Below are 23876 nucleotides of genomic sequence, written 5' to 3' on the forward strand. Positions count from 1 at the left end.
TTCATATTCGGAATTGATAAAAATGTGGAATTTTTGAAACTCTGCTATTTTGAACGATATTGATTATTTTGAAGTATTTAACAAACTTTAAATTCATAACCATTAAAACCTGAAAAGAATTCTTAGTGATCGGTCTTATATAATGTTAATATAATGTTAAATAATTTAATTTCAAATAAAATTTATAAAAATATGTTTTACATTTCAGAGAGAGTTAATGTAATCTAGATATAGTTATCTCCCTCTCTAATAATATGTAGTTTCAAAAAGATGTTTACAAAATAAAAGCTATTGCGCGTAGGACATGTTGGGCATTACATCAGATCCGTAAATTTCCGGTTCTTTATTTGTTCAGAACTAGATGAAAGGGATTGAGACTTATCCGGGATTCCAAGGTCTTTCAAATAGTCTTGAAGTAATTGAAAAATATGATTTTTTATTTATTTATCTTGGAAAACCGTTTTTAGGAATGACCTAGATCTTAAAAAAAGAGATTCAAAAGAACTTCTGGCTAAATCTTACAACTCATTTTCGCGTTGTCCCTAAAAGAAAATGAAAGTTTTGCAAATGATACGATGATTAACTTATGAAGAGGGGTATCTGAAGACCCAAGCCTACCTTTAGACCCGGTAACAGCCAAACAAACAAATGGAGAAGCAGTCCTCTGAAATTTAAGAATAGCAAATTTTAACAAAACATAATACCTTGAGGGGTCAAAGTTGAAACTAAAAATCGAAGGATTACGTATATATATAGCTATCTCTGTAGAGTTCGAGCAATAATATTAAAGTTTTAGGAACACTATGTATATTTTGCGGGAAGAAGAATAGCATGAACATGAAGAATTTAGAATTTCAAAATACCGACTCTCCATGAAATGGTCACCAAACCCATCCATGATACTATCAATGCGGAAATGCAAGCATTATCTCCTTCCATTAGCACACTGTTTGTCTTTGTAGGAATTGTTCAAGCGTTTGGTGCCACATCAATGTCTGGGAGCGATATGGTCACGAAAGGACAAACATGAGGCCAATACAGTATTAGCTACAGTCACACAATTCAATGCAGTATCCTTCCGTGTCATTTCGAGTGTTCTAGTCGAACCCAGACTGAAACCGCAGGTGAATTTATTTTGCAAACCACTCAGCAGATTTCTGTAATCTCATCATCTGTGTTCTTTATTATTCCAGGAGCGTGCACAGATTATTGCCACATGGATTGACATTGCTCAGGAACTGAGAATTCTCAAGAACTTCTCGTCACTGAAGGCAATTGTTTCGGGATTGCAATCTAATGCAATTTATCGGCTGTCAAAAACATGGGCAGCATTGGTGAGAGAAAAGTTGGAATTGTTCAATGAGTTGGCAAGGATATTCTCAGAGGACAACAATGCATGTGCTCAACGAGAGGTACTCATGCGAGAGGGTACGGCAAAGTTTGCAGACACAGCCGGTCAGAATGACAGGCATTTGCAGAAGGTTTTTCAGAAGCAGAACACCCACATTAGTCATGGGACCATTCCATACTTGGGCACTTTTCTCACGGATTTAACCATGATTCATGCTGCCATTCCTGATACCATTGGTGATGGTCTCATTAATTTTGACAAACGCCGGAAGGAGTTTGAGGTACTGGCCCAGATTAAGTTACTGCAGGGAGCTGCCAATGCCTACCATTTGCCCGAAGATGCCCTATTCGACAGGTGGTTTGCCTCATTGCTCGTGCTGGACGAGAAAGAGGCACATAATCTATCGTGTCTTCTAGAACCACCCACAGAGGTGAAGAAGATCACTCAGGGTCACAAGAAAAGTGACTCAATTGCCTCGAATTCCAGCTCAGGAGCAGGATCCCAGTTCTACTGTGATTTCAACAATTCCACGCCAAGGTATGCAGATAAGTATGTGATAGATTTTATTCTCTCTAGAATAATATTTTGTGTTCCTGGAATTTTTTTTCTTAATTTTGAAATTATTTTCTTAATGTAAGGTCCGTAAGGCCTATCAAGATAGCTTAGGGTCCCATGTAAAATTACGCTAGAAACTATATCATTATAGTGTTTCCTTAATAGAAATAGAAATTTGTACTCAAAGTTTCAGTTTATCATAAATAAAATTAAAAAAATAAATAAAAACAAAGATACAATATACAATACTACTAAATAACATTTGAAAAAAATAAAAAAAAAAACAAAACGTATTTTTTGATTATTAAAATGAGTTTAATTAGAAAGTTCAAAGTATTTTTCCAAGATTTTCGTTCCTTACTTTCTATTGCAGAAAACTCTGTAATTTATATGAAAATAGAGTCAAAACCTAATGATTTTCCTCTGTAATACTCCGGGGGGGGGGGGGGGGGGGGGGGGTGATATTAGCTCTGAAAAATGCAACCAGTTTTAGTGTAAATTTTTCCTGTTTTCGTACACATTTCACGAGATATCTTCAAAACTACGTAGGTTGCCAATTTGGGGTTTTCGGTTGCCTCTTCAATTGGCTTTTATTTTGTATTAGTATCTTTTGCTAATTCATTCTACAATGACAGAAAGCAGCTAATAAACTCAAAAGTTTTTTCGGCACGTTATAAATATATGGGAAACCTAGGAAATATCATACCCCTGGTAATACTTAAATAAATTAAAATAAATTGCATCTTGAGGTCTATATGTTCAAAAGGCTTTCAAGTTTCAACTGATATACTATCACAAAATTTATGATGGACGCAATTTTATTAACCATTAAATCTTTACCATTACCGTTAAATGTTCTAACCGATTTTTGTTTTTTTTTATTAATATTATTATTATTATTTTTATGAAAATATGATTTTCTTTTTGAGTTTTTAGTTAGACGGATTCAAAGCTACTAGGCTAGTCTATTGCAATAAATAGAAATAGATGTTATTTAAAAACAAACCAAAAAGAAATGAAGTAAGCAGATTTTGTAACCCAGAAAAATTGTACGATTTTTACGACTAGAAGGTTTTTCAGTGTTTTCAGGCTTCGCACACACTTTGGTTTTGAACACTTTATATTTTTCCCATATTTCCTAATAAATATGGTCTATTTTTTTTTTTAAAGAAATGTGTTATTAGGTCAGATTCATTAAAAAAAATGAGAAATATATTGGTCATTTACGGGTACTTAACCGATTCATTACAGATTATGATCGATGCAGTCCGGTTGGAAATTTCAAGACCTTTCCAAAAAATACAAATTTATTTAAATCGATTGAAAAATAGACCTTCTAAAGTAGTAAAAACTTTTTTCTAAAAAATTCAAGATAGTGATTTTTTAGCTGAGATTTTTTACAATCTCAGCTTTTGTAGTCACAGGTGAAATCCGACCTCATCAGATCGGGCCCAAATTTTGGATTTACACGTTTTGACACTCATAGATCACGAAAATCATGTGCGCCAAAAATCGATTTTCGTGGACGTACCGTCCGTCCGTCCGTCCGTCGTATAACCACTTCTGGAGAGAGAACGAAAAGAGATATCGACAAGCGGTTTTCGGCAAAGGTTAAATGTCGATGGGCGGCTAGAAGTTGATGATGTCAGACCCCCCCCCCTTCCGCCATTTTGGAACACTCCCAAAATTTGTTTTCTCAATAACTCAGCCCCTATCAATCTCAAATTATAGTATGTTATAGCTGGACCTAATAGCTATCTATCGATATCAAATTTAGGATCCTCCGACCCCCCTGACCTGACCCGAGCTATAAGGGGTCAAAAATTGAATTTTTGAATGGTCATATCTCGGCTTCTAATTAACGGATTTGGAAAAATTTTAGTGTTTTAGAAAGTTCTTGTCGAGTACTACAACTCTTACGACACCCCAATTTCATCCGATTTAATCGAGATTCGATTAATCGAAAAATCGATTTTCGAAATTTCGATTTCGAATATTTCGAAAACTAAACGATGCTTTTTCTTTAAATTTTAATATGTTATAGCTGAGATCAAGACCTTTCCAACGATGGGTCGCACTCCTCCCTCGATGTTCACTGACCCGAGCTATAATCAAAAATGTCTTGACCGGACTGCATTTTCTTAGCCTATAGCTATGCCTTTTAGCCTATATTGTATCTGAGAGCACGATCTTTCTAATAACGGGTCCCATCCGTCTACCCTAACACACTGTACCCCGACCCTTACTATACCCATATGGACCGGACTCTATCACTTAACCGAGTTCAATGAACTTTTTTTTTTGTTGATCTTCCCCACTCAGACTATTTAAAATAGAAAATGACCAGTGATAAGCCCAGATAAGCTTATGGTAGCTGAGATTCTTTACAGGTGACCTCGAAATGCGTGCAACTCGGGGTGCCTGCAAATCGGAATGCGTGAAAATTCGATTGTGAGTTGAATTTTGGGGGTAAAGAATCTCGTCGAGCCAATTTCATCCATTTCGACTGCCGAGAACAGTTTACTCGACGCGATTCTTTACCCCCAAAATTCAACTCACAATCGAATTTTCACTCATTCCGAGTTGCACGCATTTCGAGGTCACCTGTAAAGAATCTCAGCTACCATAAGCTTATCTGGGCTTATCACTGGTTTTTTCAAGTAACTGAAGGACTAAAGTTACTAAAAATCCGTTCGCGACAGCAATTCGGATAACAATTGCCCAGGAATAAATCATCTAATCACTCAATTTGCGTATGATGTATAATATCATGGTAAGGAATGGGTTAATCAAAGACTTATCATGTATCGCAGTACGGGCACACCTGAATCAGTAGCGCAAAATGTAGCAAAATGACAATATTCTACTTTACCACGAGCTTTCATACTAAACGATAGGATTCTAAGAAGTTTGTTTTAATATGGATAATTTTTTTTTGTTAGATTTGCTCAAGGTTCTCCTTTAAGGTTTTCATGGTCAACTTTAAAATTTGAGAATATTAAAGACATAAAAGATGTGTATTATAAAATATAAATTAAGTCTAGATTTTCCGTTTTTTATATTATTTCCAGTTCTCGCAACAATTCTCTGGATAGAGATGCAACTCCACCAAATGCATCCATAATGTCAGCTGCGAGTAGTACATCGTCGCTGTCGTTGGAGTCCTCGAGTACTTCAAGTGGACAGCAGCAGCAGCAGCAACAGCAGCAGAAGAATCAGTCAAATCAAACCAAAGCTTCCCACATAAATGCCCAGCTGGTGCAGAATTCACCCATGAAGAATCCCTCTCCGGACTTTTACATTATCCGTGTAACGTATGAGACGGAGAATGTGGAATTGGATGGAATAGTGCTGTATAAAAGTATTATGTTGGGCAATAACGAGAGAACACCTCAAGTTATACGAAATGCCATGATGAAGTTGACCCTCGAGGGTGATCCAGATAAATATACACTGGCTCAAGTGCTCCCGGATCGGGAGCTCGTAATGCCAGCCAGTGCTAATGTGTACTACGCTGTGAATACAGCACACAATCTCAACTTCATCCTACGTCCCAAGAAGGAGGACAGCACTTGACGATGACTGTGGTCCAATAGAATGTGAGATAAAAGTGACAAGTACTTAAATTAAAAAGAACTCCTAGTTGAGTGAGGAACAAAAAAAATACTCAAAGTGCAAAAGTGACAAATTAATGACAAAAATAACAATGAAGTTAATATTCTTAAGTAGACACTCAATACAACATTGCACGCCTCTAATTGTTATCTTTTTTTTTTCTAGACACTTATTTATGACAAACCTTTTTTTAATATACAATTTGTAATTTTTTACTCTTGAGTAAAAAAAAACTAAAGTCGTTTTCCTTTTGTAGATAATATATTTGTATAATAGCGCGAATGAATCTCGTGAAGAAGAAAAACATGAAAAATTACATATATTCTTTCATTTTGTTTCCTCCAGCTTTAACAGAGTATTTTCGGGTCAAAGGTTATTTGTCCTCTTATATCCCATGAAAACTGCAGCTTTTTCCTCTTTTTTTAAAACAGTAGGGGAAAATACTCTCCCTTTGAACGTTCATGCCTTCGAATAATGTGAATTTTTTTTTTGGTTTTCCTACGAGACTTACACATTTCTATTGAGTATTAGTTAGCTTATCATCAATTGTTGATAATTCCATTATAATTTGGTATAAATCTCTTACAAAAAACAAAAGAAATTCACATTATTCGAAGGCATGAACGTTCTAAGGGAGAGCACTTTCCCCTATTGCAACGATATTCACTGGGTTCTGCTAAATAAATATTAGTATTCTTTTTGTGAATTTCCCAACGAGTTGGTAACTTAATTTAATTTAAATCATTTTACATAAAAAAAAACTCGAATAGTCTTATAGATTGAACAATTTTCTGGTTTATTACATATAATATATATAATATATATATATTACATATAATCCTTGAATGTCCTCAGATCCAGCCCAAACTTTGCCAAAATGTATTTTGCCACTTCCTGATCACGAAGCGGCCGGTCGGACGCTTTTTGAAGCTTACTACCTCCTGAATCTCGAACTAAGAAAGATATCGATTTGCGATTTCCGGCAAAGGTTATAAATCGGGTGAAAATTGTGACGTGGTGCATTGATCCGCTATTTTGAATATCCCCATCTTTTATTTTCTTTCACACTAAGTAAGAATTTTTCAATATGTAAATTCAATTTAATTTTCAGATGAATTGTTCTTGTGCGTCATTTTTCAATAAAAATAATTTAAATTGAGAGATTTTCGCTTATTTATTGATATAAACTAATACTTGGCCCACCAAAACATGTTCAAGCATGCTAAAATAACACAAATGTGGTTGCTCAATTAAATTTGAATTCAGCAAATTAAAATGTTAAAATTGCTCATTAATTTCAATTTTAATGAAATGAAACAAGTAGTCTTTTGAACCAAATTGTTCTTATTAAATTTATTTACTCGTAATTAATTATTATTTGTGGCCAAAAAAAAATAAGTACAGTGATTAGTGGTAAACTTGTACGCGAGTGAAGCTTCTGTATCAGGAGTAATTTGCTGAGTTCCTCCAAAGTAATTCGAAGGAAACTGTTATGTCAACAAATTGCAGTTGGGAGTCTCTTCATGAGTCCCTTTGCCTACAACCTTTTCTTCCGGCTTTGGAGATTCTTTTGCATAACAGATAAGTGGCTTAAAAAACATTTTTAAGTACTATTAGACATTTTCCGGAGTCATTCACAATCAAAAATCTCGCGGCACTATTTAAAATTGTGCAAATTTCTTGCAAAATGTGTCCTGGCTGTGAGAATTTTCAAGTAAAGTCTAGAAATCCTATAATGCTCAATTGGCTCAATTGAATTTAAAATTAAATTGTGAAAATCCTAGTGTGATAGCACCGTTAGAGCTTTCGATCAGTACCAAACTTAAGAGCCCTTGGCCCCCCTGAACCTGGAACTTGGTTCCATGTCCAGCCCCCCTGAACTTGGTTTCAATTATCTATTGAAAATATATTAGTACTTCCGCAAAAAAAATTCAGAGACGTCTAAAATATTTCCCAATGGGCTTTTCTTGGGTTTAAATTCCGATAAACGAAATAAAAATGTTCTTTTATGATGTTTAAAATTAAAAATTTTATTTAAAGTTAATTTTTTAGCGAATTTCATAAGATGAAAGCTTGCTAAATCCATCAAGACTTTGACTTGAGAAAAATGGCGGAAAATTGAGCAAAAAATGGAACGGTAAACGCTGTTTTTTAGAATCAGTCTCATTTTTAGAGGTTTCGAGTTTTTCCAAAGTTCAAAAATTTTTCGAAAGCTTTATTTCAGAAAATTTACTTCTAACCCTATTTTGATTATTATGGAAACCTGATGTGGAAAGCTCTAGCTAAAATATGGTGCTATTCCAATGGAAAAATGAGCATGTTTTTTTTTAGCACATTACTGTTCTCAAGTACTAAAAAGACCATGGCTGTTCCCACATGTTATTTCAATTAATGTCAGATGGCATTGTGATCGGATTTCGGTTGGGAAATCGACAAGATTAATTTAATGTTTTTACTATAATATTAGGTTAGATTCTTAACAATCTCACCTACTTTTTGTACATTTTCTTTATCATGATAGACAAGATGTAAGGTTTTTCTCTCTAAAATTTCATATTTTACCCCGCCTTTGTCGTGCTCCAAAATCACCAACACAAAAGAAATGTTCAACCGAAATCCGAATTCGAATATTCTCTCCGAGCAAGCTTTCACCCGATCACAATGCCATCTGACATTCAGTCAGTGTGGAGTAAGCAGTTGGATGGTTGGGAGTTGGCAACTTTAGTCTTGTCCGCGGGTTTTCGCAGGTTTTCCATGAGTTTTCCCGTGAATGCTCGGTGTTGAAAATTCGGAGAGCAGCATTAATATCCTCTACTCATTATTTTCCTTGAAATGACGTATGGGAACAGTCATGGTCTATTTTAGTACTTGAGAACAGTAGTGTGCTAAAAAAAAACATGGTCACTTTTTTATTGGAATAGCACCAATATCCCCTAAAACCTCTTCCAAGGCAACATTGTAGCTTCCTTTTCATCGACAAATTTCCCCAAAGTACTCTTAAGAGCTCTTAAAGAAAATTTTAAAAATTATATTTGGCACAACGCTTTTAATATCATACTTTGATTTTTAATCTAAATTAAATGATTTTGAGATTATTGGAAAGCTCATAAGATCGATCAAAGGCATTTCAAAACAGTAAAAGCACCTTGGGTGATCAGTAGGGGAATTCTGTAATTTTCGTGGCATTGTCACGCTCACGCGTGAGTTCGAAACCTGACAATACCAATCGAGCTTTTTTTGTCATATCATATGAGCTCGAAAATGTAATTCACTGATTTTTTAATGAAATTCCTTTACTTGATGATTTTATGAAAATACAGTACGTCTTGGTTGATTTGTTTAACAAAATTCATTGTCATTTGAATTGCCAGAAATCTCAAATATGTGACTTCTGACAATGCCACGTGAGCTGAAATGGCAATGTCACGGCTACAGAATCGCATTTTCGAAAAAGCTCTCCTAAGATTCGAACCCAATTTGTCATATGGCATTGCCAGAGCGTTACAGGCTTCCCCTCCAGGTGAGATAAATTTTAATGCTCCTGAATTACTTTTGGTTTTATACTTTCAATTATTGAATTTTGTGAATATCGTATAAAGGAGGCAAATGCCTCACCTTGCCCTCGCTACGCTCTTGTCTAGTGTTTAATTAGAATCGGCTAGCTTATTCAAACCTAAAAGGGGTCGAATGAATAAAATTAATTGTTTTAAGAGCATAAAAAAAAACATAAAAAATATTTAAATTTGCTGTTCAGGGGCCCCCCTCGAGGTAGGAATCCCGTCTGTATTGCCTCTTTACTACTCCTTGTATCCGCAACTGACCTAGAATGTCCATTCTTTTGGTCAAGATACATCATAATGCAGCCTACGCTTGTGAAGTGCTTTAATTCCATTTATTTTGATAATCTATGAAAAAATCACCTTGTACCACACTACTCCTGTCCCAAACATCACCAGTCTCTTCCACCAAGAGTTTGAAAAGAGTCAAGAAGTTAAATTTTTCAATCGGTCTTGAAAACTGTATTATTCTCACCTAAAGTTTTTTTTCTTAAAGTATAAAATTCCTTCAACTTTTCTTTTATTATAATGCAAGAAACTTCATAATAAGTATCTTTGTTAAGAAAAATGTAAAAAAAAATTCACGATTTTTTATAACTTTAAAGCAATTTGCGAAAAACATTATAAAGATATTTATTTGACTAATTTATGGGTAGATAAAATACGAGTATTTAATGACTTTGCATTTAAGAAACCTACAATGATTTCATTAAGCTTTTTCACTGAAGAAGCTTAATGAAATCAAATATTTTAAAATTTGAAAGTACCTTCAATTTTCTCTTTTAAAAATTTTTGGTGTCGAAATGAGAGTTCTAGAATTGGCCAATATATATCTCTTTACTAAAAATTTCTTGTTGAAAAGAAATAAAGTATAAGGAAAAGCAAAATTACCAACCTCTTGAAAGATAAAATGGTAAGGAGACTCTTGAATGCCCTTTCCGCCTTAAATTTTTCGACCGACACTTGTAGCAATTGACCGAAAGAAATTCTGCTAGTGCTAACAACTAATCATTTTTATCCGACCTTTTTCCAACGAACAAGAAAGTTTTTTAATCTGTAAATTGAACTTTACACCCTCGTACTTTTCTATTCTGTGATCTACTTTAGCACATCTTCCCAATGGAGAAAATTGATTTTCCAGCGAAGGAAAGAGAATTGCTAGCGAACATGGAGAATAGGGTGAAGGTAAGGTGAAGGTTAAACCCCTGGAGATACAAAAAGTAGAAATAGTGGCGGCAAATAGGTCACCATAAAATTACGCGGATTCGCTTAAACCGGATTGATGCTGGAATCTCCAAAGGTGACACACAAAGAAATTTAATTATGTACTTCTAAAGGATAATGTAATAATTAGAAGAAATGGGATGAATTGTGTCATTTAAGTGAACAATGGAATCATCATAATTGATAGCAAAATATCAATTAAAATTTGAGATTGAGACACATGCCCACTTTCACAATTGAACAATTAATATTTGAATTACTGAAAACCAACTTGTTCGTAATACAGATTTTATTTTAATAATAAATTGTGGCACAACGTTCCATAAAGGAACTTAGGTCTTCCCGCAAGGTGAGTTCGGGACATCCATTATTATTTTTTCTTATACAGGGATAGGGTTGTTTGTCCCATGCCCCGTGGAATCAAGTGCAGTGAAGCTCACTGGATACAATTCGAAAACCTTTAACAGGGGCCCATCAAGCCTAATAAAAAGTGGAGCTATTTTTCAGTTTTCCTTGTAAAAATGTTGTAGATATTGCACCGCGACTTAAACAAATTTGCTCGTAGTTCTTGTATTATTTCTGCGAATATTATGAAATATGTATTTTTAGGTAGCTTTTAATTTACAATTTCGAAATATATCAGACTATAATAAGTCAATTCTCTTTAAGACAAAACTTGCTAATAGTCTTCAGTTCCTCTATGCAAAAATGTATGGAAAAATGAAATGTCGATAGGCCCCTGCATTTAATGCCGGAAAAATTCCTGGGGACCTAAAGGGGATTCGCACCCGGGACACTTGCACCCCTTGCACCATAGAGCGAGTGCTCTACTACTTGACCCATTGAGTGCCATTTTGATTAAAATAGAATAGCCTAATTCAGAGATGATTAATTTATTTCAATTTTATTTTAATTAATTATTATTTTATTTCATTTTGCAATAGATGGTAGAGAATGTGAAAATAATATCATCAGTTCTCTTGTGAAGGCGAACAGACCATCCATACAATCTCAGCTTCTGTGATCTTAAGTGAAATCTTATCCTGCCACATAGGGTTCAAACTTCATATTTACACGTTTTTATGTTCGTTAGATCACGATTATGATACCCGCCAAAAAACGTTTTTTGGAACCAAGAAACTATCCCGTCCGTTTTAGGGGAAATCTTACAGGTTTAGCACACACTTCGTCTTCAGACAATTCATATTTTTCCCAGATTCTTTTAAGGGGGTAAGCGGCTTTGAAGGCTTCAAAAAAATCGATTTTTTATTTGCTTATTAAATAGGATAATAAGTAAAGAACATTTTCTGAAAATCTCAAGTCAATCGGGGTAAAACTCTCGGAGGTAAAGCAGTTTTAGTTACGCATTTTGCTCGCGCGCGCTTGTGTTGTAAAACTTTAAACACGTTTTTCTCAAAATACCATTTTCATAATTGGTTGTCAAGATATTTCGATTCCGATCTTTCTGAAACTTTGCACACTTCTTCTAGATATAGTTGGCTCGTGCATTACATGAGGGTTTTTTGAGATATCGATTTTGACGGATTTTATAGTATGAAATATGTTAAAAAATGGCTGAAAATTATCACTTTTTTGAAAAAAGTTGTGCCAAAAATCGAAAAAAAGTTTTAAAAAAATTCCGTCTGTTAAGCACGAGCCACATTCATATCCTAAAAGAAAATACGAATTTTATGGATTTAAGATGAAGCTGCTAGAAAAAAAACGTATGATCATACCATTCTTCAACGGTTCAATTTTAAAAATTTTCCGGTGAAATTATATGCCAAGGCCTACTCTTTCAGATAGACGAAAATCTGAATTTATGAAATTTTATAGCTCAAAAATAAAAAATGGACAAAATTGAAATTTTTTTCTATGTCAAACCCGCTTACTCCTTAAATGAATCTGACATAAGTTTTTCAAAAAATGTGTGACTTAATAGTAGCTACTAATTTTGTTTTTCCATTGGTCAAATTCAATAAAGAAACTTGGGGAAAAAAATTTGAAGTGTTAGAAGGTGAATTGTGTGTGAAGCTTGAAAGCTTTCCCCTACAGATGTTTATAAAAGTAAAACGGAAAGAGATATCGGCAAGGGGTTTCGGCGGTAAACGGAAACGAGTGCTTTTGTGGTACTAGGAGTTGGTGAATCAGATCCATCCCTCCCAAAAATGTATTATTCTCATTAATTCAGCTTCCTTCCGCTATGGCATAGATCGGGTTCAAATTTTAGTAAGTTTTAACTAGTTAGTTCTTGGGGTCTTTGTGTTAAAGAGTAGCTTTATTTCAACGCAGTCCTCTGAAAATTTTTATGACAGGTTTCATGATTTGCCTTAACGCTTCAGAATATTTCAACTTCGATGATTTTCTAACGGTGATTAAAGGGGTTACGTGGGTCATACAGACAAAAAACACCGCGTAATTTCCTTGACATTTTTTCGATAAATTAGAATTTTATTTATTTTAAACTCTTAGGCAACAAAACCCATTTCAACTAATATTTTTTCTGAAAAATTAATTAAAAAATCCTGGTTTAAAAGACCTGGTTTTTAGAGACTGTTTTTCAAATAATTAATTTGCAATGCAGAAGATTTATCACAGAGTATATACATTTGACGTCAAAAAACCAAATATTTCCTGTTAGTCTATGAATTAAACTTGTTTTTGAAGGGTAGATGTTTTTTTTACCTTAATTTCAACTCATTTCCAAAACTGAAACGTGGTGTAAGAATCACAGAAAATGATTTTTTTTGTGTATAATTCTCCCAAAAAATATTTTTTTTTTTTAAAAAAAGACATAAATACCCTTGGATGAATATCTGAAAAATCTTGTCCATCGCAAAGTAAGTCTTTTCAAAATTGATCTCGAAAAATCAGTCCCTAACGGCTGAATTTTTAAAATGTTTAAATGAAAATTCCAGTAAATATACTTTAAATGTTGTACCTTTATATGCTTGAGGACTTGAATTAAAATAAAAATTCATTATGTTGAAAATAAAAGAGAAAATATGCTATTTTATTGGTTTTTTCATTCATTTAAATTTAAAAATCGTTTTTTTTTTCAATTCGTTATGCAGTGCCTCCTTCACAGGATAAACGAACCAATTAAAATCTAGTTTAAACAATGTTTATAAAAATAACAATTTTTATTAAATTTTTAAAACATAATAAAGATAATGTTATTTGAGTAGGGTTCATCGAAGACCGGAAGTCGATATCGAATTTTATATGTGTCAAAAAACTGAAATCAAGATATGGAAATTATCAAGGGAGAAATATACTATAAATTGGATGAAATACGTTTATTAAACACAAATATTCAAATATTTATATTTAAATAAAAAATAATTATTTTTTTATTCAAAAATTTAATTACTTTACTTAAATAATTTTATAATTAAATATTCAAGTAGGAAAAAGCACGCTACCTTCGAGCGACTGTATCTTTTGACAACTTAGTTTTTTATATGTGCCTAATGGATTTGACCCATGGCTCTTTTCTGAGAATTTTAGTTTGAGGCATGGGATTAGCTATTAAAATATAATATTATTAAAGGTCAAATTCATTAAAAACATATTGAAAAAAATGAGTTGTTCGAAGCTGGAGTATGTCTGCGAAGTTAGCGAGCTTTCCCCTGTTAAATTCTGGTCAATTATTTTCCTTTTATTTCTAATTTTTTATATTCTACATATACCATTATTGAACTTTTGATTGAGACTTATCCACGGTACAAGCAAATATCCATGGTGAAAAAAGACAAGAATACCTGGATCCTAACACATGCCAGTCAATCAAAACTCCAAGAATGATAGATGTAGATGTAGGATATTCTATTTAAGTCTATATTATTTCGAGTTAAATTTCGTTCGAATTAGGAGTTTATGATTTAAAAATTTACTGTTCTTTTTTAGAGATCCGACTTCTTAGAGTTCGAGAATTAAAATATGTATTACTATCACACAGTCGATTTCCTGGTCGTATTACTTGAGCAATCCATCCATCTGAAAGAAATCAAAAATAAATAATTTGGTTTATTAAAAAATGTAATTTTTTTTAGCTTTTTAATCGCAGGGAAAGGGCAACATCTTAGTTTGAGGATTTCAATATAAATTAGTCTCAATGGTTTCAATGTTTCTCTTACTGTGTTTGATCAAGATTTTATGTTTACCTGTAGGTTCAACTCTAGGATCGCATTTATCTGTATCACATACAGCACATTCTAAAACCATAAACGGATTGTCTCGGGTCATAAAATTGTGAGGATATTTTATCCACTTATCGCAGATCCACTTTACATCGTATCCTCTTTGAATAATAATTCCATCATTCCTGTCTGTAGGATAGAAATTATGAAAGAAATGTGATTATCGTTGAAAACTAAAATATAATAACGATATTAACTTACGTAAATACACCACTCGATAGCAGGCAAAATCTCTTATGTTAGGATGTTGTTCATCAGTGTAGCACCTGTCTACTTTCATTTTTGTTAAATTATTGTCACAGCGTTCGTATTGTCCATAATCGAAATCCGTTGTATCACAAGTATAGCACTTTAATGTAACAACGAAATTGATATAAAATACACATAAGATTGTCAGGCAGAATACAATAAATTTATTCATGCTGGTTAAGTAGCAAGTAATCTTGGTCAAGCTTAATTATTAAGAGATCTTGGGCAACTGAGTTAAACGGGTGTGTGTCCAGATACTTTTATATCAATTGATAAGCTAGCCAATTACCGAATGTTATCAGTTTCTCAGAAGTGGGTCTTATTGCACTGAGATTTGAATTTTATAACCGGAATTGCTCTTTTTGAACATATTCTGAAACATATTCTCTCTAGTAAAAACTGACAAGTAATTCCGGTATATGATAATGGAATTCATGGAATTTTGAGCCCTAAATGATTAACCTTCTTCGGCTTTGGTATAATTGGTTAATTCTTGTTTCAAGTGATGGATTATAAATTACTTTGAATTGTAAAATGCTAGATAATTCCATCAGCGGAATAAGTACTCTGCCAAAATATTGTTATAAAATTAATAAGTCACACTTATCATTAAAGATGCATTTGATTTCGAGATAATTGTACTCTTATTGGAGTTGCTTTTGCAAATAAGAAGTCACAACTGTGAGGAATTTGATATAATTTTTCTACTGATTAGAAATAAAGTTCACTAAAACGTTACTGATTAAATATTAATACACAATATTTGTACTTTTATTAGCAAAAATTTATTTTTCCCATTAACCCTTGACTCTCTTCATCTAGAATTAACAGTATTTATCTATTTTGTCGGCTTTGTTTATAAACTCTATTGGTTAAACGAATATAGAAAATAGTAATATTTATTATTAATTATTTTGTTATTCCTCTTTTAATTTTATTAATCAATTAGTTCCTATATAATATTTTATATTAAATGCAAACTAGACGATTTTGGATAAATTATTCATGTGGAATTGATCAGAATTGCTGCAGGGAAGTAAATAATTACCTTAGTGTTTCAATGACGTAGAAAAACATCTGAAGGGGAAGTCTGTAACAATATGATAATGTCATATTACAAGTTTTCGTTGTTAAATTCGGGAGCAGAACAACAACGAAGACCTGTGAGTATCGAATGGCTATTACAAGCAGCTCTATGAGCTTCTCAATCATTGATATGAGCAATATTTTTCGGTACTTTTGCCGAATTTACCACATAAAAAATTCCAAATTTGTCATATGACATTGTCATACTGTTACAGAATTGCCCTGCTGGTCAGAGGTAAAAAAAATCTTTTATTTTTCTTGCTTTTCGAAAAGTTATGAAAAGTTTGCCCACAAAGTTTCTTACAGAAAATTTAATAACGTACTGATTTTGGTGATATTTTTCTTCATTTTCTTTTCTGATTTGAATTCTAAATGACAAATTCTTTTCTTAAATAGTTACACTATATTAATCAATAAAAACGTTGTGCCACCATTATTATTATTATTATTTATTATTATTATTAAAATAAAATCTGTATTACGAACAAGTTGGTTTTCAGTAATTCAAACATTAATTATTCAACCAGCAACATTTCAAGTAAAAGTGGACATGTGTCTCAAATTTTAATTGATATTTTGCTATCAATTATGATGGTTCCATTGCTCACTTAAATGACACAATTCATCCCATTTCTTCTAATTATTACATTATGCTTTAGAAGTAGGGGAAAGTCGTCTGCCTTTAAATGCATCAGCCTTCAAATGTTGCAATTTTTTCGTTGTTCTCAAAAGCATAAATTATATTCTATTAACTATTAGGTAGCTATCCATCATCCTCACAAATCATCAAAAAATGGAGAGCCTAGCTCCTATTTCCTAGATGGTAGATCAAAAAAAATGAAAATGAGCTCTAAACTGTAATTTTGATGTTCCACAAATCATGTGATTTTTCATAGTAAAAATCATTTTACAAATAAATCTTCCATTGTGACACATAGAAGGGTTAATCAGGCTTAATATTTCTGTTAATACATTTTGGTTCAGATGACACAATTTTTGTGGGTGGCAAAAATTTGCAAATATCACCCTGCAGCAGCCTTTAAATGCTAATGTCGTGTGCCTTTAAATCCTATCTTTCCATACATCAAAACATGTGAAATCGAACTCCTACTTTTCTCTGACGAACGTCATACAAATACTTATAACCTGCTATCTTGCTCCTGCCGATAGCAGGATTGCGATTTCAAGTTGACAATTGTCAACTTCAATGGCGTTTTCTTCCAAATTTTCAAGTGCAAAACAGTGCTTCAGAAAAATGTGAAGAAAAGTTATTGTGTAATGCCTTTTGACTGCAGTGATGATTTTAGTGAGTGCGTTAGGCTTCAACCTAATCATTTATAGCCCATTTAGTTTTATTGATTCAATATTCTCAGTGAAAAAAAAACATTTAAAGGCAGCTGCATCGCGTTTGAAGGCAGACTATGCCAGCTGCCTTCATACAAATCGACATCACTTTTTTAATTTCCTCAGAAGGAAAAACTGAGGACTTGCAAGTGCTAAATGAGGTAATCATATACGCCGAATGAACAAGAGAATTTTTTGGTGTAGTAGAAAATAAAATCCATTTTGTGGATTCTTCAGAAAAAAAATCTTAAATTTGGAACTCCATTTTTCGTTTGAAGGCAGACGACTTTCCCCTATATGTAATATAATCACTCGATTTTGTGTTATACACTCACTCCCGGGATTATGCACATTTTCGGGACCGAAAAAAACGCGCGAAATGGCATTAGGATAGAGTCAGCCCTTTTCGCCATGTAAGCACTTTTTCACCACCTAATATAAAACAACTAATTTAAGGCATTTAAGAATAAGTAGCATTTCAACACTCATAATATGTTCTGTTCTAATATCGCAATACGTTATTACGTCTCTTAATTAATTGAAATTCGTATTAAAACAGGTGGCGAAAAGTTCTGAAACAAGCATAATTGGGGAAAATGCATATTTTTCAATGAGATTCTCTAAAATTCTCGAGACGTATCCTATCACTGAGAGAAATCCGAAAAAGTTAAAATAGCATTCCGGAAATGTTAATTTTACCCTGCAGTATTGATCCGAAATCGGTGTAAATATTATGCTTTCTAGGTGTATTAGGGGTTAAAGTTACCCTTGTTTATGTTACTTCTACACTTAAAAAGGTGTAAAATTAACATTAAAAAATGTTGATATATTTTTACACCTAAAAAGTGTTAAAGTTATGAGGAAAAAAAGTTAATCGCACCCCCGTTTTTTCTCAGTGTAGATATATAGATAGATATTGCTTCAAAGTATCTTTATACAAAAATTCATTTTAGTCTGACAAAAATATCACACCTTACGAGGCCCCTAAAGCTTAATGGTGGCGAAAAGTACTGACTCTACCCTATGCATCGAAAAAATTTGCATACCCGCAGGCGATTTCTTTTAAATGAATCGGCCGTAGAACAAATTTCGCGCGGAGTAAAAGTTGTCAGAGCAAAAAGATTCAACTGTTTAAAAGAAATTCATCAACAAATGGTACTCTTTGGCCAGAGTTCTTTAATAAATTGTTAGAATATTTAAAATTTTTACCTCAGAAATTTATATTTTTATAAAATACTAAACATAGTTGCTTCTCCCTACTGTTACTATATAAAGAATAGATACGTAAATAGAAATAGCTGAAAAAAAAATTGACAATAATCTAATGTAGGATACATTGTTTGCTTTAGTTTAGTGCATACTATTGGTACTACACAGGATTATTTAATTTATTGATTTATTTATTGGTATTTTAGACAAATTTTTAGTAGATTTATTAGGGGAAACCGGAGAACAATTAGTCAGGGTAGAATAATGCCCTAGACACCCTCGCGACTAAAGTCCAGAGACGTCTAAGCTCGTTCATAGCCAAGTCTGTTCCAGACACACAAACGAGACTTAGCATTCACTGCGACTCACAAAACAAAATTTTTGGGGGTCTTATGCAGATATTTCTACTTAAATGCACTAATCTCCTTCGAAAATGATATATTACTTATACATTTACTTTACAATTCACGTATAATAACAAGAATTATTCACTAGAATTGCGGAAATTGGCTTAAGTCGCGAGATAGCTTCCACCTCACAAATAATTGCAATTAACAATAATTATTAATTAATTAATTAATTATTAATAAATTAATAACAAATAGTTCCATTTTAAAAATTACATGTACATTACAATAAAAATATCTGAATAATAACCCACAAATTCTATGTTTTGTGTGTCGCAGTGAATGCTAAGCCTCGTTTGTAGTGTGTCAGAAACTGACTTGGCTATGAACGAGCTTAGTCATCTCAGGACTTTAGTCGTAAGTGTGTCTAGGGCATAAGAGAGTGAACTTTTCTAATTTGCTTTAAAATGTAATAAAACAAAGTAGGGAGAAGTGGGTCGTCTTTGAATTGGGGCAGCACTTAAATTGGGCTTTTTCTTCTATTTTTGATTGGAATTGAGCCTTATCATAATGAGATTTAGCTTCGGAATAGGTTTGTAGTGCTAAATTATAACATGGTAAGGTCCAGTTTTTTCGAAATCCCGAACGGATCAAAAGTCCGAAAAGCTAAAATTTTCAAAAAACCAAAATCGCGAATGTCACAACTCTGAAAGGGACGAAAATATACAGAGGAGGATATGTAGAATAATTACCTGAAATACAAAAAAATCCCTTTGACTTTTAAAATGTGGAAACTCTGGCGATTGTGGCTTTTTAGCTTTCAGGATTTTGACTTTATGAGATTTTAGCTTTTCGGAATTGTGCTTTCCTAGATTTTGGCGTTCCAGATTGACCCATTACGTATTTTAGTTATTCGGGCTATTCAGGATTTCGATGTACTTGGGATTTCCACGCATTTCTCTCGTTCAGTAATAACCTTCCCGCTTTAAGAACTCTCTCCGGTTGAGGTTTTTCTTTTACCGATTCGAAGGTATATCAGAGAGAACTTATTTAAAAAACCCGTTAAAAGTTCGAACGTTTTAAACCGACGAGTTACACAAAAGTGAGCAAATTCATGTCATTTATCTTAATAAAATTGCAATTCAAGCGTTCTGCCATCCTGAAATTCCACAAAACTACATAAAAATTCACTTTTTACAAAAAATGTTTGCACACTGTTGTTGACATTCTTGACGACTGAAGTGCCAAGAATATCGAAATTCGAAATGGCAGAACTATCAGCGCTAAAGCGGCGTGTATATGAACTTACACTTTAGGCTTTCGGTAGATTTTCGAATAGGTTTGGATTGGCTTTGGAGTGGCTTTTTCGAAAGGTTATTACTGAACGGAGCCCTGGATTTTCGCGTTTTGGATTGTGCCTTTCGAGATTTTGACCGGGACCCCCTAGTCTCACTTGTGAGATATAAAACAAAAACATTAGACATAGTCTTCAACATTTTTTCACAAATTATACGCGAAGGAAAACTTCCTTTCCTGGCTGAATGTACCCCAGTCTCCCCTAAAAAGCTCAAAATTGATCAACAAAAAGTCTAAAAAACATATTGTGTGATTTTATTCCTTTTCGGTTTTGTTTAATCTTTTAGAAGTTGTCAATTACTGATTTTCTTTCGCATTGAACAATACCCTTGAAACACTCTTTATAGGAGGTTTCCAAGGTCAATTATTAAAAGATTCTAAAGAGCATATTTCTAAACCATTTAAGATTAGTTTAGATTTACTTGAAAGGTAATAGATTTCTTCATAAATCTTAACCGGGTATTTCCTGTCCGTCCGTTTTAATGGTATTACTCAGCCAAATGTATGCTCCTAGAGGTTTTGCTGTATCCTTTTGCAAAGATTCTAAATTAGTTTTGATTATATCGACTTGTCAGAATATAAGTCGAATAAGTCGATTTTTTGCAAAATTCGCTTTTTTTATTTTTCGGGTACCCCTCAACACCCTATACCTTCCCTGTGAATATTATACCGGAAATTTAATTGTTCCCAAAGTTATAGGGTTTTCAAATCTTAATAATCCTGTACGCAGCATGTAAAATCTCAGTTTGAAATCACTCTCCTGCAAAGTTGGTCATTCATGACTTAGGGGAAACTGGGGCACCACCAAACACGGGGTACCACCAAACACTGCGATTTTTTAATCGGATATTCGACTTCAGAGGATAAGACCGATAGGAATTTATAGGCATTATAGGGATGCTTGTCCACTGAAGAAATTGTCGAGATAGTCCAAGTAGTTTAAAAATAAAACTTAGTGTTTGGTACTACCCCGTGTTTGGTGGTGCCCCAGTTTCCCCTGTTCGTTTTATATTTTGAGCAGTCGATATGGACATTTCTTTAATTTGTTTGTAATAGAAGGTAGTGAGAAGTTTTAGCTGCCAGAATTAGGAGAAGGTATTTTGAATTTTCCCACCCTTTTTGTGTGGTGGAAAAGCGCGCAGAGACTGTGGAAAACATCCCTTGGATGTGGCAGCCCCAAAAGCCATTTTCCACATCGGCCATTTTTGCCATATTCAGTTCGAGGTGGAATTTTCATGTGGTCGGACGTACATTTTGTGCGTGAAAAGTACATCTATCCACCAACACCCCCAGTGAGAAAGGAGAAAGAAGAAAAAAAAAACGGTGGAGAATTTGTGTGCAATTGTGGGGGATTTCCGTGTGGGAAAAGCAGTCCCAGAAAATATCCTAATTGCATCCGTGGGTGTGGGTGGAAAATGTTGAGAAACGATTTAAATGGTGCTAATTTTGGTGTTCAATGGTGAAAAAAAGAAAGATGTCGTGAAAAAATGTAGATGTAGAAAGTGTAAGTTGTAAGGTTTTTTGGATGGTGTGTGTGGAAAATAGGTATAGAGTGGAAATTCCTCAGTTTTGTGCCACAGAGAGAGAAATAGGGGGGTGCCAGGTGGGGGGTGGGAGAGAAAATCAATTGGGAGCGACAAACGTTGAGAGGGGTTGTTCCATGTTCTTTGCTTCGGTATTGGTTTTCTGTACCCTCACATAAGGCCTTCGTTGAGCTCCACAATAGTTACCAGTGGGACGGTCAGGTGCTAAATGCGTATGGTTTTACTATATTTCCATTTCTCAATACCATAAATATTGATCCTCGCACCCTGCAAACCATCATGTTTCTCAAATATACCAAATACCTCCAGCTAATCCCCCAGTGTCTATTTATTTCAGCTTCCCATTCGACACTTTATTATGTAGCCTTGTCGCTATGCATTTGGGTTAAACTGCCCCCCATCAAAAGCCCTCTTGTTCACTGATTCTTTCAACTATCTCATTAATAATTTACAGTGAACACACGAATTTGGGGCTTAGTTTAAAAATTCCAAATTTGTCTTGATGATTGAGTCAGGAGGATTTTTTTTTGAGATATACTTTCATCCTCTTTTGACTTTTGAAGAAAAGTCCTTCCTGACGAGACAGGGGATGCTTAAAATGTATTGGGCGTTTGATTAATGGTATCGAAATTGCCTCAAGGGGTGCCAGTTGAAATTGTCTCATTTTCCAGCAACAAATCTTCCAAGAAACTGTCTCCAAAGTTTGGCAAAAATAGCATCCGACACGAGTATTTTTTTTGCCTCCACCCTTGCATTTTCCGAGCCATCTCCCCAAAATATTATGTGGCAATGTGCATAGTAAATGGTAGCACTAGAATCCCTTCACTTGGCAATGGTTCAATAATATCAATTTCATCACTATATTTGCATGAAAATCACTAAAAACATCTCATCAGCATTGATTTCAATAGGTTTACCATCTATTCTTGTGAAAGATGACGATTGGAATTGAATGGGGATACCCATAGGCTAAAAGCAAGAGTATCTAATCAAACATTGTCGGATCCCTCTCCTATTCAAGAATGTCAAATGAATGCATGGATATCAAAAATCTCGTCAAAATTGCCTTTTTCAATCGTATATTCTACATTTTGCTTCTCGCTTTTTTTTCATTATCCTGTGCGCCATGGGGTTGAGGGTTATTTGTAACGGAGAATGTGATTTGGGTTTTGGATCTTCTTTCCAAGTCTACATTCCCCATTTAGCATTGCTGTATGCGGGGGTGGCATTGAATCCTTCAATAGAGTGTCATGTAGTCAGAAGGCAAAAAGATTGACCGAATAGGGGTGAGAGAGGGTTGAAGGCCATATCACTGGGTAAGCCCATCAACATATGACATCCCCATGCAAAGTGTGATGTATTTGTGGTTCTTCTCAAGCTTCCCCCCTATTCGTCCTGAAAGAGAAAATCAAATCTATTCAGTTCCCCTATCACTTACCATTTTGCTATTAACCACATCAGAATAATACGATGGTTACGAATATGGCTGACAGAAGATTCTATTTCTGTCCAATTTCTCGTGTCAAGTGCACCATCTACCAAATAATAAAGTAAATACAAGAAAAAAAAGATCATAAAGTGAGTAAATAGTACGCGTGCAAATAATTCGTCGTGGCGGAAGCCAAGTGGCAAAACAATGTTAAATTCCATAGCAGCAAATATGTGCAGTGATTTAATAGTGCAGTTATTTTACTCCTAGACAACGTAAAAGGAACACACTATGGATTTTATTGGAGATGGGCAGCTAAATTTTGGATAACGCAAACAGAAAAGGTAACATTTCTTCCACATAATATTCTCAAACTATTTGTGATAAGGGGAAAAATTTCTCTCATTTTGATTGTCTTCTGTCAAGAACTTCTATTAAGAATTTACAGTTACTGAAAATCCAAGTGGCACTGCTAAGCACGACCTTAGGTCATGAAAACGTTTTGCACTTATCCAATGCTACGTTAGTAGCCTGACTAAAATTTGACTTTTATGTCAGCAGTCAAATTGAATGCTATACCCTAGACAGAGGTACGGCTTAGGCCGAAAGACGACTTAGTTAGAAACTAAATACGGCTTCAGACCTAAGGCTTAGCTATCTGGCATAACTCCCCTAATTCCTCATCAAGCATAATTTTTTATGAAATTGTTGTTTAGGATTTAATATTGAGGGTAAATGATTCATTAGATTTTGAAAAATTAATAAAATTGCTCGTTATTAAGATTTTTGAGACCTTCGGGAACTGGGC

At 34.0% G+C, this 23876-nt stretch overlaps 3 protein-coding genes across 34 annotated transcripts in view; 2 read left to right on the forward strand and 1 right to left on the reverse strand.

Annotated features, from left to right (window-relative positions):
- The window catches only part of LOC129803400 (ral guanine nucleotide dissociation stimulator-like 1), a 47387-nt gene extending 41550 nt beyond the window's left edge, over positions 1 to 5837 (forward strand). For 18 of the 32 annotated variants that reach the window (XM_055849925.1, XM_055849924.1, XM_055849927.1 and 15 more), the window contains 3 exons: positions 963 to 1124; positions 1194 to 1888; positions 4978 to 5837. In XM_055849925.1, coding sequence (XP_055705900.1) covers positions 963 to 1124; positions 1194 to 1888; positions 4978 to 5482 — 1362 coding nt within the window. In that variant the 3' untranslated portion in view covers positions 5483 to 5837. Of the gene's footprint in view, positions 1 to 962; positions 1125 to 1193; positions 1901 to 4977 lie in introns of all 32 variants that reach the window. The other 14 variants (XM_055849921.1, XM_055849923.1, XM_055849903.1 and 11 more) reach the window with 1 other exon arrangement.
- Positions 5838 to 13590: 7753 nt separating this feature from the next.
- LOC129803403 (uncharacterized) lies at positions 13591 to 14977 on the reverse strand. Its single transcript, XM_055849928.1, has 3 exons — positions 14706 to 14977; positions 14469 to 14633; positions 13591 to 14301 (listed from the first exon to the last, which is right to left on the reverse strand). Exons 1-3 carry the CDS (start codon positions 14923 to 14925, stop codon positions 14195 to 14197), a joined length of 492 nt encoding a protein of 163 aa, XP_055705903.1. The 5' UTR covers positions 14926 to 14977; the 3' UTR covers positions 13591 to 14194.
- Positions 14978 to 21321: 6344 nt separating this feature from the next.
- Positions 21322 to 23876, forward strand: part of LOC129803404 (whirlin) — a 125962-nt gene continuing 123407 nt past the window's right edge. Inside the window, exons 1-2 of the mRNA XM_055849929.1 lie at positions 21322 to 21599; positions 23101 to 23412. The gene's annotated coding sequence lies outside the window, so the exon portion shown is untranslated. The remainder of the gene's footprint in view (positions 21600 to 23100; positions 23413 to 23876) is intronic.

This window comes from Phlebotomus papatasi, chromosome 2 (genome assembly GCF_024763615.1).
Source record: "Phlebotomus papatasi isolate M1 chromosome 2, Ppap_2.1, whole genome shotgun sequence".
NCBI lineage: Eukaryota > Metazoa > Arthropoda > Insecta > Diptera > Psychodidae > Phlebotomus > Phlebotomus papatasi.

Bases quoted from the DNA above. Each gene is read 5' to 3' on its own strand.
- LOC129803403 (XM_055849928.1), bottom strand. From the start codon at position 14,925: ATGAATAAATTTATTGTATTCTGCCTGACAATCTTATGTGTATTTTAT. The intron at 14,634-14,705 runs GTAAGTTAATAT...TCTATCCTACAG, and splicing joins CTATCGAGTGGTGTATTTAC to ACAGGAATGATGGAATTATT. The intron at 14,302-14,468 runs GTAAACATAAAA...GATTTCTTTCAG, and splicing joins TCCTAGAGTTGAACCTACAG to ATGGATGGATTGCTCAAGTA.